The sequence below is a fragment of the Sinocyclocheilus anshuiensis genome, unplaced genomic scaffold (genome assembly GCF_001515605.1).
Source record: "Sinocyclocheilus anshuiensis isolate Anshui unplaced genomic scaffold, SAMN03320099.WGS_v1.1 scaffold272, whole genome shotgun sequence".
In the NCBI taxonomy this organism is placed as follows: Eukaryota; Metazoa; Chordata; class Actinopteri; order Cypriniformes; family Cyprinidae; genus Sinocyclocheilus; species Sinocyclocheilus anshuiensis.
In genome coordinates, this window is record NW_015554117.1 from 1,588,920 (window position 1) to 1,604,360 (window position 15,441).

The 15,441-nt window shown below is 36.5% G+C and overlaps 1 protein-coding gene across 1 annotated transcript in view; it reads right to left on the reverse strand.

The window, feature by feature from the left end:
• LOC107669915 (dipeptidyl peptidase 1-like) overlaps positions 1 to 4,474 on the reverse strand; it is a 13,049-nt gene extending 8,575 nt beyond the window's left edge. Inside the window, exons 1-5 of the mRNA XM_016462351.1 lie at positions 4,173 to 4,474; positions 2,901 to 3,046; positions 1,984 to 2,147; positions 1,242 to 1,397; positions 928 to 1,043 (exon numbers count right to left, since the gene is read on the reverse strand). Coding sequence (XP_016317837.1) covers positions 928 to 1,043; positions 1,242 to 1,397; positions 1,984 to 2,147; positions 2,901 to 3,046; positions 4,173 to 4,326 — 736 coding nt within the window. The 5' untranslated portion in view covers positions 4,327 to 4,474. The remainder of the gene's footprint in view (positions 1 to 927; positions 1,044 to 1,241; positions 1,398 to 1,983; positions 2,148 to 2,900; positions 3,047 to 4,172) is intronic.
• Positions 4,475 to 15,441: the final 10,967 nt, after the last annotated feature.

Genomic DNA, 15,441 nt, shown 5'->3' on the forward strand with positions numbered 1-15,441 from the left:
CCGGCTGTTCTGACTCACAGACTGTAAGTACGTTTTTTTATATTTACGTTTTTTTATATTTAAGTTTTTTTTTGTTTTTTTTTTGGGCAGTGTAGAGTAGGGCTTGTTGTTTGTCATTTCTCCGATCACAAATGCAGACATGGTTTTATGTTTACGCGGCGCGATGCAACGCAACGCGTAAAAAGACAGAAGTCATTATAATCTATAATTATGTCCTCACTGGATGCAATGAATGCCTCGTTTATAATGGGTTTTAATGTTTTTGAATCATCGCTCCGGCCGGACAGGGCATCACAGTATGGTAAGGGGCACAACATAATGTTCTTTTTAGCAGCATCATATGACCCCTTTAAAATTTAAACTAAAATATAAAAAAGCCAATTGAAAAATCACTAAATTCTATAAAAGCAATAGCAAAAATGGCCTAAAGGAATCCACAGAAGGAAACCATGGTTTATATGAAATTTAAACTATAAATATTAAGTTAAATATTAAATATCCAGAGGTTCTTCTACGGAAACCTTACTTCACAATTATTATTATTATTATTATTATACACTTATACAAATAAAAAAATAAATACGGCATTAAGTTTGTTAGGAAAACTTCTGTAAAAATGAACAATAGCCAAACACACTAGACAAAAACCTCATAATTTCCCGGTAGTGTTTCTAGCATCATTTATCAGGCTGTTCTATAGTAAGAAAAGCTACATCACTCAATAACACACACTTCCTGGATTGGAGAGTAAACACAATAAATCAATAGTAGCATACTGAAGTTATTCCCAGGACTCAACTGTAGGTGGTATAGGATTACGAGAGGTTTTTGATATAAATCACATGCTTAACTCTAAGCAATGCAGGACATAGATTGAAGCAACCGTTTGTTAGCAGTATTTCCTCTTATTCTCTCACACACACACACCTTGGTTGCGGACAGGGCTAACATAATTGAGTCCGTTCACGTCTCTCCAGTCCCAGTGTTCTGGAAGACCGGCTGCCATCTTACTGTCTGCGGAAACCGTCACAGGCCTGACACGACTGAGAGAGAGAGGAAAAACCCCACATGACATCTTTGACCATTTATCTTATAAACTAAATGTTGCTGCTCTTAATATTCAGTACACATTATCCTGCAGAGGAAAAATCGCCAATACGACTTGTTATTTTTCAGTTTTAAAGGCATCAGTTATTTATTTTTACACAAAGCCCTGACTGCACCAATTAAAGTAAGCGTACTGTGGTATACGAGAGGCATGTCCTCCTGATCTTCTCAGCATCTCCTGTATGGTGAGGGTCTCATGGAGACTGTATGTTGTCGCTTTCCAGGACTTCTGAACAGAGTTTATTTGATTCACGAACTCCATGTTGTTTGTGTATGGCAGCTTCATGAGCCTAGAGATCAGAAGATGTTTGTTACCATACAAACCAATAAATATGACCCTGGACCACAAAACCAGTCATAAGGGTCAATTTTTTAAAATTGAGATTTATACATCATCTGAAAGTTTTAAAATAAATAAGCTTTCCGTTGATGTATGGTTTGTTAGGATAGGACAATATTTGGTCGAGATACAACTATTTGAAAATCTGGAATATGAGGGTGCAAAAAAATCAAAATACTGAGAAAATCATCTTTAAATTTGTCCAAATGAAGTTCTTAGCAATGCATATTACTAATCAAAATTTAAGTTTTGATATATTTATGGTAGGAAATTTACAAAATATCTTCATGGAACATGATCTTTACTAAATATCCTAATGATTTTTGGCATAAAAGAAAAATCGATCATTTTGACCCATACAATGCATTGTTGGCTATTGCTACAAATATACCCCAGAGACTTAAGACTGCTTTTGTGCTCCAGGGTCACATATACATCAACTATTCAAGGTTGATGAAATCACACAAGATCTTATCAAGACAAGATAAAGGACAACTGCATCACAATAGAGAAACAAAGACTGCTGACACACTTACAGTTTGTGTTCAAATCCAAGCATGTGATTGTGGTCGATTCGAGGTGGGATGGGCTGCACCTTCTTCCCAGTGAAACAGGCCCAGTTATTCCCCAAAACATCATGAACCCAACCAGGCAGCGTCTGATCGCAGTAACTGGTCACCTCTGAACCCTGCTGAGAATACTAGACACAAAGAGAGAGAAACAATACTCAATGCAATAAAATTACTGTTAAAGCACAATATTTAATCCCCTTTAAGACATTTATTAATATGAATTAACTGCTTTTAAATATGTTTAAATAAACATTTTATGCGATTCCCCAGCAACATCTTGTGAAAAACTAGATTAAAAAAAAAAAAAGAAATGTCTAGTTATAAAATGTTCATAAATTTGTATATGAAGGCAAAAGTATTCATATTCTCTTGACTTCTTAATGTTTGAACTCAGCAGTGCTATTATTAACTAAAACTATTAAAAATTGTTTTTGGTAATTGAAATAAAAATATAAAAATAAAAAGTTAAATAAATTTTAAAATTAGAAAAAAAAAAAAAAAAAAAGTGTTGCAGGTAACCGTAATATAAGTTGAAGCACTTAAAAAAAAAAAAAAAAAAAGACTACGAAAAATGACAAAGGCATATAAATTACTAAAACTAAAATATGAAAGCTGAAAATATAAAAATAAAAGCCATTTTCAAACATCACTAAATACTAAATTAACACTAGAAATCAGATCCTAGTCATTTAAAAAAAGAAAAAAAGATGATTGCATGTGTAAAATCAATCATACCACGTTTGAGCTAGACACACCAGTACAATAAAGAACAGTGAAACACAAAAGAGCCGATGTCAGAATTTCCCTTCTGTTGTGAAACCTCAGTCAGCTGACCCGTCATGTGTTGTCACTCGAGACTAAAAGTGTCTCATCATGCTTACCTTGAAAAACCCGAACCACTTGTAGTCATTGATCACCACTTCAAAGCCCTGGTTATAGATAAGAGTGAAGAAGCCAGTGTGACCGAGATCATCCACAGCTACAGACAGCTTCTGCAGGTCCACGGTCACCGTTTTCACTGACTTTCCTGTTTAAAAGTCAAAAACGCTTAATTTAGAAACTTAAGGAAGTAGCTTTGGTGTTATGCAAACACATCGGCCGCCATTCAAAATCTGCCAATGCATCATATGTGCTATGAATGTTCAGATGCACCTATGATGCTCACAAATGCTGCCTTTGAAGGCAGTTCACTAGGTTTTAAAACGCAGACAACATACACAAAGGAAAAGGAAACAATGTAAACCAAAAATGAAAATCAAGTTGATACTTTTGTACTGTCAGGCAGCATTAAAGTAGTAATGTAACATTGTCAATTAAGATAAATATGCTTTAATGGACACTGACAAAATACTATACTACATTAATATGGTATTACCCCGTTTTTGACATGGTATTCTTTGAGTAACCATGGCATGGTAGTCATTCAGTAGCATGGTAAATAATATCAAAGTATAAATGTCAATACTAGTTCCATGGTACCAGTGTGTTTAAGAACATACAAAAAGCCAAAAGTATAAAGTAGTTACTTTGGAAATACCATGGTATATAAGCATGACAATCACTCAGTAGCATGGTAAATGTCAAAGTATTATGGCAATACTACCAGAGCTGCCTATGTAGACTGCATTCTGTACATCATGTGCTTTTGAATATTTAGATGCACCCATGATGCCTTCATAGGAAGCATTTGTGGGCAGTTCTCTAGGTTTCAAAACACACCCAACATATACAATTTGAAAAGCAAACCATATAGGCCTACACAAAAACAAAACAGGACAATAATATTTAAACTTTTGCACTCTCAGACAGCATCAATGTTTTTTTTGACATGGAATTCTTTGAGTAACTTAACGGTATATGAACATGGTAATCATTCAGTATCATGGTAACTAATTAAAGTATAATAGCAATGCTAATCCTTGCACCATGGTACTACCACAGTACCACCAGTGTTATTAAGAGTATACAAAAAGCCAAAAGTATATCTTAATGCCATCCTTAATGCATAATTTTAGTATAACGCCAAAAATTAGGTCGATACTTAAAAAGAGGCACAGAAGACCTCAACATGAAACCGAAAGTAAATTGAACTTCCGTGAGGAAGACAAAAGCGCACTGATTCAGATAGCTGTGATGGTCTGATCTGGTCTGACCTGTGCTGGAGCAGTTGATGGTTCGGTCTTGACCCACATTATCAACGCTGAAGATCCAGGTGCCCAGCAGGTCCTCATAGGTGCAGTTGGCCGGAGTGTCGGCCGCAGACCCGCCGATAAACGCCAACACAACAATGAGGGCGAGCGCACGCATCGCGACAGCAGACGGACGGTGATCTGTAACGGGACAGCGCGGGGTTCAATACTGACCGGACGCAAGGAAACTAACGCGTGTCCTTCTCGTCCTTCCGCGCACCTGCAGCACTAAACTCTCAACTCACCAGCCGCGTGCTACTTATACAGCGATGATCATATGACACGAGTCACATGACACGCCAGTGAGCGCTCACAGAAGTAATAATGCTATCATCACACCAACAAAAACACATTCATCATGCAAACAGGCGCGTTTGATTCTATCACACACAATAATTAACTCTTAAGACAAAACACGCATTAACTCAATCACATACGTTGACCACAAATATAAACCCATTCATCATACTGACAAATACATAGCCTAAAATCTAGTCGTGCACACACATTTACAGTGACACAATTACTCAACAAAAACAACAATCATATTGAAGTCAGAAATACATCACGTTACAGAGCTTAAGTGCACTGCAAATGCTGTGTTGTGTTGAATTTAAATTCTAATGATGTTTTCAACAAATATGTCTCCAAAGTATAACTGCATTAGAAAAATGCAAACCATAGAGACAGATCTTTAGTGAAGTGAAAATTTACAGCCATGACCTTTAAAACCCGAGTCACGCACTTCTGACAGATTCTAAAGTCTTCTGTGGGGATTTTATAACCGCTTTATCAGCAAAACAACAGAAGGACGTGCCAGAGAGAATTTATGCATTTCACTTCTGACTTGTTTAAAGCATTTGAGGTTAACTGTTTTGAGGCCTGTAAATAAAAGATTCAGCTATTTGCTTAAACATTTTACTCTTTTAGGTCTCTGCTTCCGTGTGTTTCAATAGCACAACATTGTGTGCTTGTCACAAAGTTAATGGAAATGTTGACCCAAAAATGAAAAATTGCTGAAAATGTGCTCACCCTCAGGCCATCCAAGATGTAGATGAGTTTGTTTCTTCATCAGATTTGGAGAAATGTAGCATTGCATCACTTGCTCAGCAATGGATCCTCTGCAGTGAATGGGTGCCGTCAGAATGAGAGTCCAAACAGCTGATAAAAACATCACAATAATCCACAAGTAATCCACAGCACTCCAGTCCATCAGTTAATCCCATGTAAAGCAAAAGTTGTGTGTTACTTGTGGATTATTGTGATGTTTTTATCAGCTGTTTGGACTCTCATTCTGACGGCACCCATTCACTGCAGAGGATCAGGAACAGATTTTCAGTATGATAAAAACAACATATAATTGCTAGGCTGCAGCATGTAGCTTCTGCAAACACACACACTAAATCATTAAGACTTTAAGCAGCATAGCACACATTTTGACCTTTGGGAACAGTAATGTGCCCCTCTGCTGTATGAACGAAAACTTCCTCGCCCCATTAGTGGTTTAAACACCTAATGATGCAGTAAGCAACAAAATATATGGAGCCAACAAACATTGCCTGCATTCTTTTTTCCTAAATGCTATTGGCTGATTAAATTTAGAGCTGTTTAAGACAGAAAAGACCATCTGACGTCCCCCTCTGAGCTCAGCTGTCTCTTCTACTGAACGAACAAGCTGGTGCATTTAACGTGCCTCATTAACCAATCAGAACAGAGCGGGAGGGGGAAGACAAAGAGGAGCAATTACCACAACGACTATATGATTCACACACTCCATCCTAACAGCCCAGAATAGACAGTGCTGAAATGCACAGGAATTAGTCACTCGGGCTATTTAGATGTACAGCACTGCCAGAGGGGTGTGTGTGTGTGTGTGTGTGTGTGTGTGTGTGTTAGGAAGACAGAAGGAAGTGAGAGTTTGAGTGCATCCACTTTAAAACAGTTGTTTTATTTGGAGTCCTGGTGTGGCACCAGGGTTTCGTCTGCCAGAATTGTTTTGAATCATTGCCGTATCTCTGACACTAATGAGAAGATGATTTCAGGGCAGTTTCCTGTCACTGTTACGCTTGTGAAGTGGGAAATGAAAAGGAGAGATCGCAGAGCACTAGCATACTGCTTAGAATTTATAAAATAGTAAACTGAACGCACTCATAAAAATATAGCTTCCAAAAGGCAGTTTTCGCAACAATGCCATAAAAGAACCATGTTTGGTTCCCCAGAGAACCTTTAAGTAAACTCTCCTTAAAAGAACCATTTTCTTAATCTAAAGAACTTTTTTTTTCTGCTATAAAGAACCATAGAAAGGTTCAATGGATGTTAAAGGTTCTTCATGGAACCATCCATGCAAAAAAAAAAAAAACATTACTTTTAAGGGTGTAGTATGCAACATTGTTGTCATATGACTTCATTATCTTACTCATTTAGGTTATTTTGCGTTTTTAAACATCTTAACCCTTGGCAGTCGGGCCAAATAATGACGTGAAATAGATGTATTAGTATTATATCATTAATACTTGTAATCGTAAGTTATATTATTAATTCTCATAGTTAATACTCATAATCACAAGTATTAAATCGTTAAAATGAAATCATATATTTGTCCTCAGTATACATACTGTATACTGCAGAAATTGTAGTATGGTAGCATGCATTTGCCATTATTATTATTCAGTGACGCTCTGCTGTTACAGATGAGCACACAATATGAGTAAAATGGCACACATTAAACAGGAAGCAGCCTTTAAAGAGGTCATATGATGTTGCTAAAAAGAACATGATTTTGTGTATTTGGTGTAATGTCAATGAAAAGGCGTCACACACGCATTGAGTGCATCCACTTTAGCCTAGAGTGAGCAGAGGCCGGGGGCTAGAGTGAGCGGAGGCCGGTGGGCTTGAGAACGGCGCGGTCGGCGGATTCGACGAAGAAGCGTCCAGAGGGCTTGCAGCAACCACATGTGACGACCCCGGGCTGGACTCCGCTTCGTCCACGGTGAAATATGCTCATGTGGAGGGGCTTCTAGTGTGAGGGCACTTGAAATTGACAGCTGTGTGTGTGTGTGTGTGTGTGTGTGTGTGCGCCTAAAGTGGTCTTATATGTGATTAGTGTAATCACCACACATTTTCATGGTGTGTGTGAGTTTGAATGACATGATCTCGGGGTCTTGAATTCAAACGTGTTGCTGTTCATTGCTCTCGCCCACACGTAATTACATAAGCTCGCCATCTGCTGTCACTCCAGTACAGTGTTAAAACACACACACGCATCTTACTCCAACTCAGACTATTTCTATAGTATGCAGTATGCATTATTAGTATATAATTTTCCTGTATGCATAGAGTACTCTGTATGTATTTCACAATATGTGCACTGAACAACCAAAGACAGGGACTTGTGGAACAAGTCCACCACAAAATAAAAAAAGATAAAAGATAATTGGGACTTTTTATCTCACAGTTCGGACTTTTTTCTCGCAATTCTGAGTTTGTATCTCACAATTTTGACCCAAATTGATATCAAGTCAGAATTGTGAGATACAATCTTGCAATTCTGAGAAGAAAACTTAAACTATAAAATATAAACTCGCAATTGCGAGAAAAAAAAATCAGAATTGTGAGAATAAAAAGTCGCATTTACATTTTTTATTCCTTGGCAGAACCAAAAAAAAACAGAATTGCAAGAATTCTGAGAATAAAAGTCATAATTGCGAGATTCAGAATTGCAATAAAAAATTATGTATTCTAAGTTTACATCTCGTATTTATGAGTTTATGTCTTGCAATTGTAATTTTTCTCTTAGACTTGCAGGCATGATTGTGATATATAAACTCAGAATTACAAGAACAAAAAATTGGAATTGTGAGATAAAAAGTCGAAATTGCCTTTTTAAAAAAATGTTTTTTTAATTCCATGGCGGAAACAGACTTCCATAGAGACTTGACCTACTACATAGAAAAAAAAAAGGTGTAGAAAAAAAATTTCACTTAGAAATTGCTAGTAAATTTCACAAACAGTTACAATGAAACAGTATAATTAAATGTGAAAATTTGAAGTAAATTTTCTAAAATGTTCTCAAAATGTACCAAAATGTGCTTTACAACTTAAAAAAAAAATAAAAACATTTTTTTCAGTGTATTTCTAGTGACCAGAAAGTAGTAACTATTATTTTAACATCTCTGTCTAGATTATTTGGTCAGACTGCCAAAAGTTAATACACTTTGTAAAAAAAAAAAAAAAAAAGCAAAGAACTGTATTTTTTAAAAACCAAATATATAGATTTGTTCTGGATCGGTCTGACAGATGAGAAGAATCGATGGCTATGGGTAGACAACACCAAACTTAATGAAGATATAGGGTATTTACACTCTTAGCACTCAAAATGTTTAATTTATGCTTCTTTAAAACTTAAACCTTGTTTATTTTTGTTGAGAAAATTCTCACAATCGAATCTATAACTGAAGCAATGTAATGAGGTCATGTGACTTCAATATTCCAATGTTTATTTTTACATATACATACTGTGCAGTTCTGTATTTGAACATACTGTAGCTATTTTTGCTTTGCATGTTCACTCACTCACATGACTTTGCCATGTGTGTGTATGTAGTGCTGATAAATGTTCAGAAGTGAAACACAGCTGAAATGATGGAGCACACTGCTGGTCTGCTGCTTAATGATCTGGGCTGGTGAAATAAAGGTCTCATGCTGGGCAAGACTATGAACTAGAGTTGCTGCGATACGATCTCCATCCTATCAGTGAGTGAGAAACAAAAGCTCCAGGGGATAGTGTTCATGCAGCAGACACATTGCCACACAGTGCTTTTGAGGAAAAGATTCTTCAAAATAACAAATAAATTAGCTAGTAGCTAAAAATGTCTCTTGTGCATCACCTGATCTAGAAAGTATGGTTCACTTGTATGACCAATGGCAGACGGATGGAGTACAGATGCAATTTTTATGTGCATTTTGGGATATCTCATAAAAAAAATCGCTGCATGTAAAACGCCAAGATGTTAAAAATGTGCATAAAAAACGTATGTGCTCAACTGAATCAGATACATTTTTTATCTAATAAGAAAACGTGCATAAATTACAATGGAAACTTAATTACAGAATAAATTCCGCAATGTGCATCAAAAAAGTAATGTGACTTTGCATGATGGAATATAAGTTTCTCCTACTGCAGCAAATTATCTTTTTCTTAATGGAAACATGGCTAGTGTAGTTTGGTTTCCATTTGTATTTTCAATACATTTTATTCTGCCCAAAGCCAGGCAGATTTAGTCTTCCGTCGAAAGGTCTGGGCAGTAACATATGTGAATTATATCTGTGTTTATAAAGCGCAAATCCATTAACAATGTTGAATCTTTTTGAATGGCTGCAGGCGACGGCCTTCACGTCAACACAGTATCAATCCAACACCACAGACAGAGATTTTTCAAATATTGTCCCCTGCTTTCTCTCTGCATTTTGGTTTACTTATGTATTTCATGAATGCTTCAGATTTGTCAAGTAACAAGGGCACAGAGTGGGGAAAAAAAAACCTAAATGCCGGTATATGAACAAAGAGGAGACAGGGGTTTTTAAGATGCCAAGCGTGTTTGATGCTCTGAGTCTTTAAACTAGATAATGGAAACTTCTGCCCACTTCCACACAAGCTGTGTGTGCATGTGTGGGGGTGAGAGCAAGGCATTTGTTTGAGTGATGGAAAATTATACTGACGCACTTTCATTCATATGTTCATCAGTCTGTCACTGCTTCAGAGTTTGAGTATTTTTCTGCAGAATTTAAACTATTCTTACGCAAATTGTCGAATGCAATTCAATGCAACAATTTACGTAAGAATGGTTGCATGAACAATTCGCACACAAATTCATTCTGCTCGTGTGTGATGAATGAAGCTCATTGTGGAGGCTGTTGGCTATGAGCTCTGAAACGGGAAATACAATAACAGACATTATTCAGCAGCGTCATATTAAACCAGTCAGCCAATAATAACGGATTAAACTGAAGCAGATTCACATTTGCTAACTTATGCTTATCCATATAAAGTGGAATATCTCTGACTTTGGTCCATAAGATGGAAGATGACGTGTAAATAAACAAAACGGCAATGCACATTTACTGTATAGAAGATGATTTACTATTTTACACATTCTTTGATTATCATATAATATAGGAACTTTGCCTTATTGAGGTGTTTATTTGCCTTAACGTTACCATTAACCAACATTACAGTAGCTCAAACAGTAGTCATGGTCATGAGTTTGATTCCCAGGGAATGGATATTAATATATATGAATTGAATCCACTGTAAGTTGCTTTGTTGCTTTGGATAAAAGCATCTGCCAAATGTGTAAATGTATATAATTGTGCACGTTGCACCCCCAATCAGTTATTATTAACTAAAAAAATATGTTAGTTAAGATAAATGTTAACCAAAATAAAATGTAAATTTTTTCTATAAGAATAAAATTTAAACAAAAAAAATTAATTAAAACTTATTTTATTAGTTAAAATAAATGTTAGTACAATTTAAACTTATTTGTACAAGCCCCGCCAATGACTGTTGACGGACAATGCCGTATTAGCAGTTTTGGCAAGTCCCCGGTTTTCCCGCGGAATTGGGCTACTTTAATACTGTTGACGTGTGGTGTTTTTCATGTCCGCGGGTTGAAGGGACCCCAATAACATGATATTTAGCCCCTGGAATGCCAATTTTACCAGGGGAACCTGGACAAAAAAACTTTTTACAAGCGGAAACCTTCCGGTCTCTCTCTTGAAACCAACACGGAAGTGACTTAAACTGCAATTCATCAACTGGCCGCAAGAGACTGGCTCCAAAAGGGAGTCAATCCCATAGACCCCCCATGTTAAAATTTTTTTTAAATTTTTTAAAGAATTTTTTTATAACTCATCCGTTTAAATTATATTAAGCCTTAAAAGGGGTCCTATTATCCTCTTTTACAAAGTCTTGATTTTGTTTTGGGGGTGTACGAGAACAGGCTCTCATACTAGGTTGTTCGATAAAACACATTATTTTTCACTTATTTTACATTATTACAACACCTCTCTCCCCAGTCTGGCATGAACGGCTCAAATAATTCCTGTATCAAATGAAGGCCCGCCTAAGGGCGTGGCCACTTGAGTGACAGGTGGATTGCCCCTGGTGTCAACACTGTCGAGCAAGGAGGCGTGGTTTCAGCAACCAGCTCCACCCACATCCCGCCTCTTTGTCCATTTTCGATTATCCAGGAGTGACGCGCGGTGACGCACTGCCAAGATGGCGACGGCCGGCTCTGCCTACTTTAGCCTTAAAAAATGTTCTTCAGAAACCTACGGGTGACGTCACGGACGCTACATCCATGTTTTAATACAGTCTGTGGTATTTTACCCTCCTGAACACGAAACGCGATTGGGCTAGTTCAGGGCTAGTTTTGAATAGCAATTGAGCGGATTTTGTTGTAAAAAACCTGGCAACCCTGCGTACTAGCAGAGACAGCGCCCTGAGTGAGCTGCTCACAATCCTCCGTGTTTATCTTCACGCTAGATTTAAAAACAGCATTCAAGTTAGAAATGTCTTCTTATTAATGCTATACAAGTTACTCAGTCCAGAGCAGTGAGTGATTTTCTGTTTTTATTTATTGTTTGGCTCATATTAACAGCATAGACAGCAGCAGGTACGGTATATTACGCTGCTGTCACTTAAAACACAGATCTAATATAAACATGCTATTTCTTTCCCAGCTGTTTACCTTCCCATACTGTGTTTCTATAACTTGTGTGTATTTGACAATTTAAGCGCAATAAGACATGAAAGAGAACTTAATTTAGTACTCACATGCCGTGTGACAGCCGCTTTCTGTGCGCTCAGAGAACCGTATACAAGAAGTTTAAACTGATATGGCTTTATAATGCATGATTTCAGTGCAATACACATGATAATCAAAACCAAACAGCTGTTTTGTTTTGGCAGAGCATTTGAGGTACGGCTCTGCCCTATTCTGGAAAAGGGGGCAGGGAGCAGCAGCTCATCTGCATTTAAAGATACAGGCACAAAAACAGTGTGTTTCTGCTTCCACTTAAAATGGGCATTTTCAAAATGATATAATAAATTATCTGTGGGGTTTTTTTTAGTTGAAACTTCACAGACATAGTCTGGGGACACCTGAGACTTATATTACTTATAAAAATGGGTTATAATAGTTGCCCTTTAAACAAAACAAACAAACAAAAAAAAAATTACTTATAATTTGAAATAAATGTTAACTGAAAAATGTTAAATTATTTTATAAGTATAAAATTTAAACTAAACAACAAACTTATTTTATTAGTTGAAATAAACATTAACTGAAATAAAATGTACACTTAAGCTTATTTTATTTCAGCTTGTTGCCAAGGCAACATTTCTCATTTTTGTTTAGTTTAACTTGAACTACTAAAATAACTAAAACTGAAATAAAAAATTAATCAAAATGATATGGTAACACTTTACAATAAGGTCATTTGTTAACATTAGTTAATGCATTAATTAACATGAATTAATAATGAGCAATATATTTTTACAGCATTTATTAACCTTATTGGAGCCTTACTGGTGTATCGTTACCTAGACATTTAAAATAAGAAATTAAATTAAATTAAAATAAAATAGATAAAATGGCAAAAAATGCACAACAACAACTATAACTATTAGTGATACTAAAATAACACTTCCTGGAAGTTGGAAGGCTTTACCAAGTAGGAAAAGTTGCCTCAACAAAGTCATTAATTCTCAAAGACAGGTGGATTTATTCCATGTTTTTAATAATGTTTGGAAAGATTTCATACCACACCACAACGGTTTCCATGTCAAGAAAAAAGGGAAAATGTTTTTATACAGCCGTAAGCATTTTCTCACATTTTTATTTTCCCCACAAAACTGCAAGAAACTGGAATATCAACAAATGTCAACAAAAGTCATCTGTAGTACCACGTCAATGATGATCAACATCCTACAGAATCTCTACATCAGAGAATCAGCAAACACAATTCCCAATATATATAGATATAGATATAGATATAGATATAGATATAACAAAAATAGAACAGATCACTTGAGAGTAAAGAATTGTACACAAAAAGATGTTAGCACTTGAGATGGAGTCACAGAGTCGGTTTTGTCCTTCAGTCACGAACCTGTGCGACACATTCAGAACAGTCATGTTCTGTAGCCCAAACGCTAAATGATTGCGTTTCACCACTAATAAAAGATCCCATGTACTCCAGCAAGCATGATAATGTAGCAAAATGTAAACATCAATGTGAGTCTACTATAGGCAGCAACATTCACATTCAACCCAGAGCTCCTACAAATGCACCAAATGTATCCGTCATGTTCATAAACCCACTTAATGAAGAGAAACTCACAAACAGAAATGGAGAAAAAGGAGAGATCGCCTTCCAGGGGCAGATTTATTAATATTTCACAGGATCTTTCAAGCATCATGTTTTTGATCTCGGCGAATGAAATTTAAGCCTTTCCTGACAAACCGCAGCTGCTTCCTCGTGTACTGCAATAAATCTGAATAATCTCTCCGGCTGTTCCTGTGTACCTGTAGCGAAAATACTAAAGCCTACTACCAAATTACACGCACGTTATAGATCATCTGGAATATTACACAGATTTATGATTCAATATATGAACCTGATATATATTAGAAAAGTAAACAAAGAGAAAGGATGGATTACGCTGACCACAATATTTTCTCTGAGGAAATAGCCATTTAGCAAAATGGCGGTGTGACAGATTTTAAAACCGTATTCCTTCGATCATCTTGATGTTCGATACATAGAAAACACAATTGCACTTTCTATTACCTCAGCAGTCCATTCATCTAACACTGTCCTAACCAGGCACAACATGACAAGTTTCCAACGACAAACAATTGTCGGCTCACACTGATCTGCTGCACAATCTCAGAAGGTATTTTTTCCTCAGAATTCTGAGTTTACATCTTGTAATTCTGACTTTTTTGTCGCAATTCTGAGTTTAGACCTCGCAATTCTGACTTTTTTGTTGCAATTCTGAGTTTAGATCTCGTAATTCTGAGTTTTTTGTCGGAATTCTGAGTTTACATCTCGCAATTCTGACTTTTTTGTCAGAATTCGGAGTTTAGATCTCGTAATTCTGACTTTTTTGTTGCAATTCTGAGTTTAGACCTCGCAATTCTGACTTTTTTGTTGCACTTCTGAGTTTAGATCTCGTAATTCTGAGTTTTTTGTCGGAATTCTGAGTTTAGATCTTGCAATTCTGACTTTTTTGTCGGAATTCGGAGTTTACATCTCGCAATTCTGACTTTTTTGTTGCAATTCTGAGTTTAGATCTCGTAATTCTGAGTTTAGATCTCGCAATTCTGACTTTTTTGTCGGAATTTGGAGTTTACATCTCGCAATTCTGACTTTTTTGTCGGAATTCGGAGTTTAGATCTCGTAATTCTGACTTTTTTGTCGGAATTCGGAGTTTAGATCTCCCAATTCTTACTTTTTTGTCGGAATTCGGAGTTTAGATCTCGTAATTCTGACTTTTTTGTCGGAATTCGGAGTTTAGATCTCCCAATTCTTACTTTTTTGTCGGAATTCGGAGTTTAGATCTCGTAATTCTGACTTTTTTATCGCAATTCTGTGTTTAGATCTCACAATCAAGGCAGGATTTACGCATAGGCATTCTAGGCACATGCCTATGCTTGCTCATTCAGGGGGGCCCAAACACAATGAAGAGATATATCATATTTTTGTTATACTATGGGATATATACAACAGTAAAAGAACCAAAACCCCAGAAGACATTGAGCAAATAAATATAACAAATAGGGTAAAAATGACAAACTATTTCCATGTCTTCAACTTTTTTTATGTACCGAAATCACGTTTTCTTTCTTCCGATCTCTCTCACAGATGCACACACAGTACAGACACGCACTCGCACACACACACGGAGACGCGACCAGAAACTTGTTGTCAGAGCTGCACGGCTGCCCCGCGAATTAATCAATAAAATAGTTTTACAGCTGAAAAGCTACATTTCTCAGTAGTGAGGTTCTTGAAGTAGTTCAATTTAAAGATTCGTTATAATTAGACGCTGCTGCTGAATACTGCTGAGAGACGCACAGACGCAAGTATTCAAATGCACTTAATCTCTCTCTCTCTAATAACTGCGCTAGACTGCATTAATAACTGCGTTAGCCTGCATATCAAT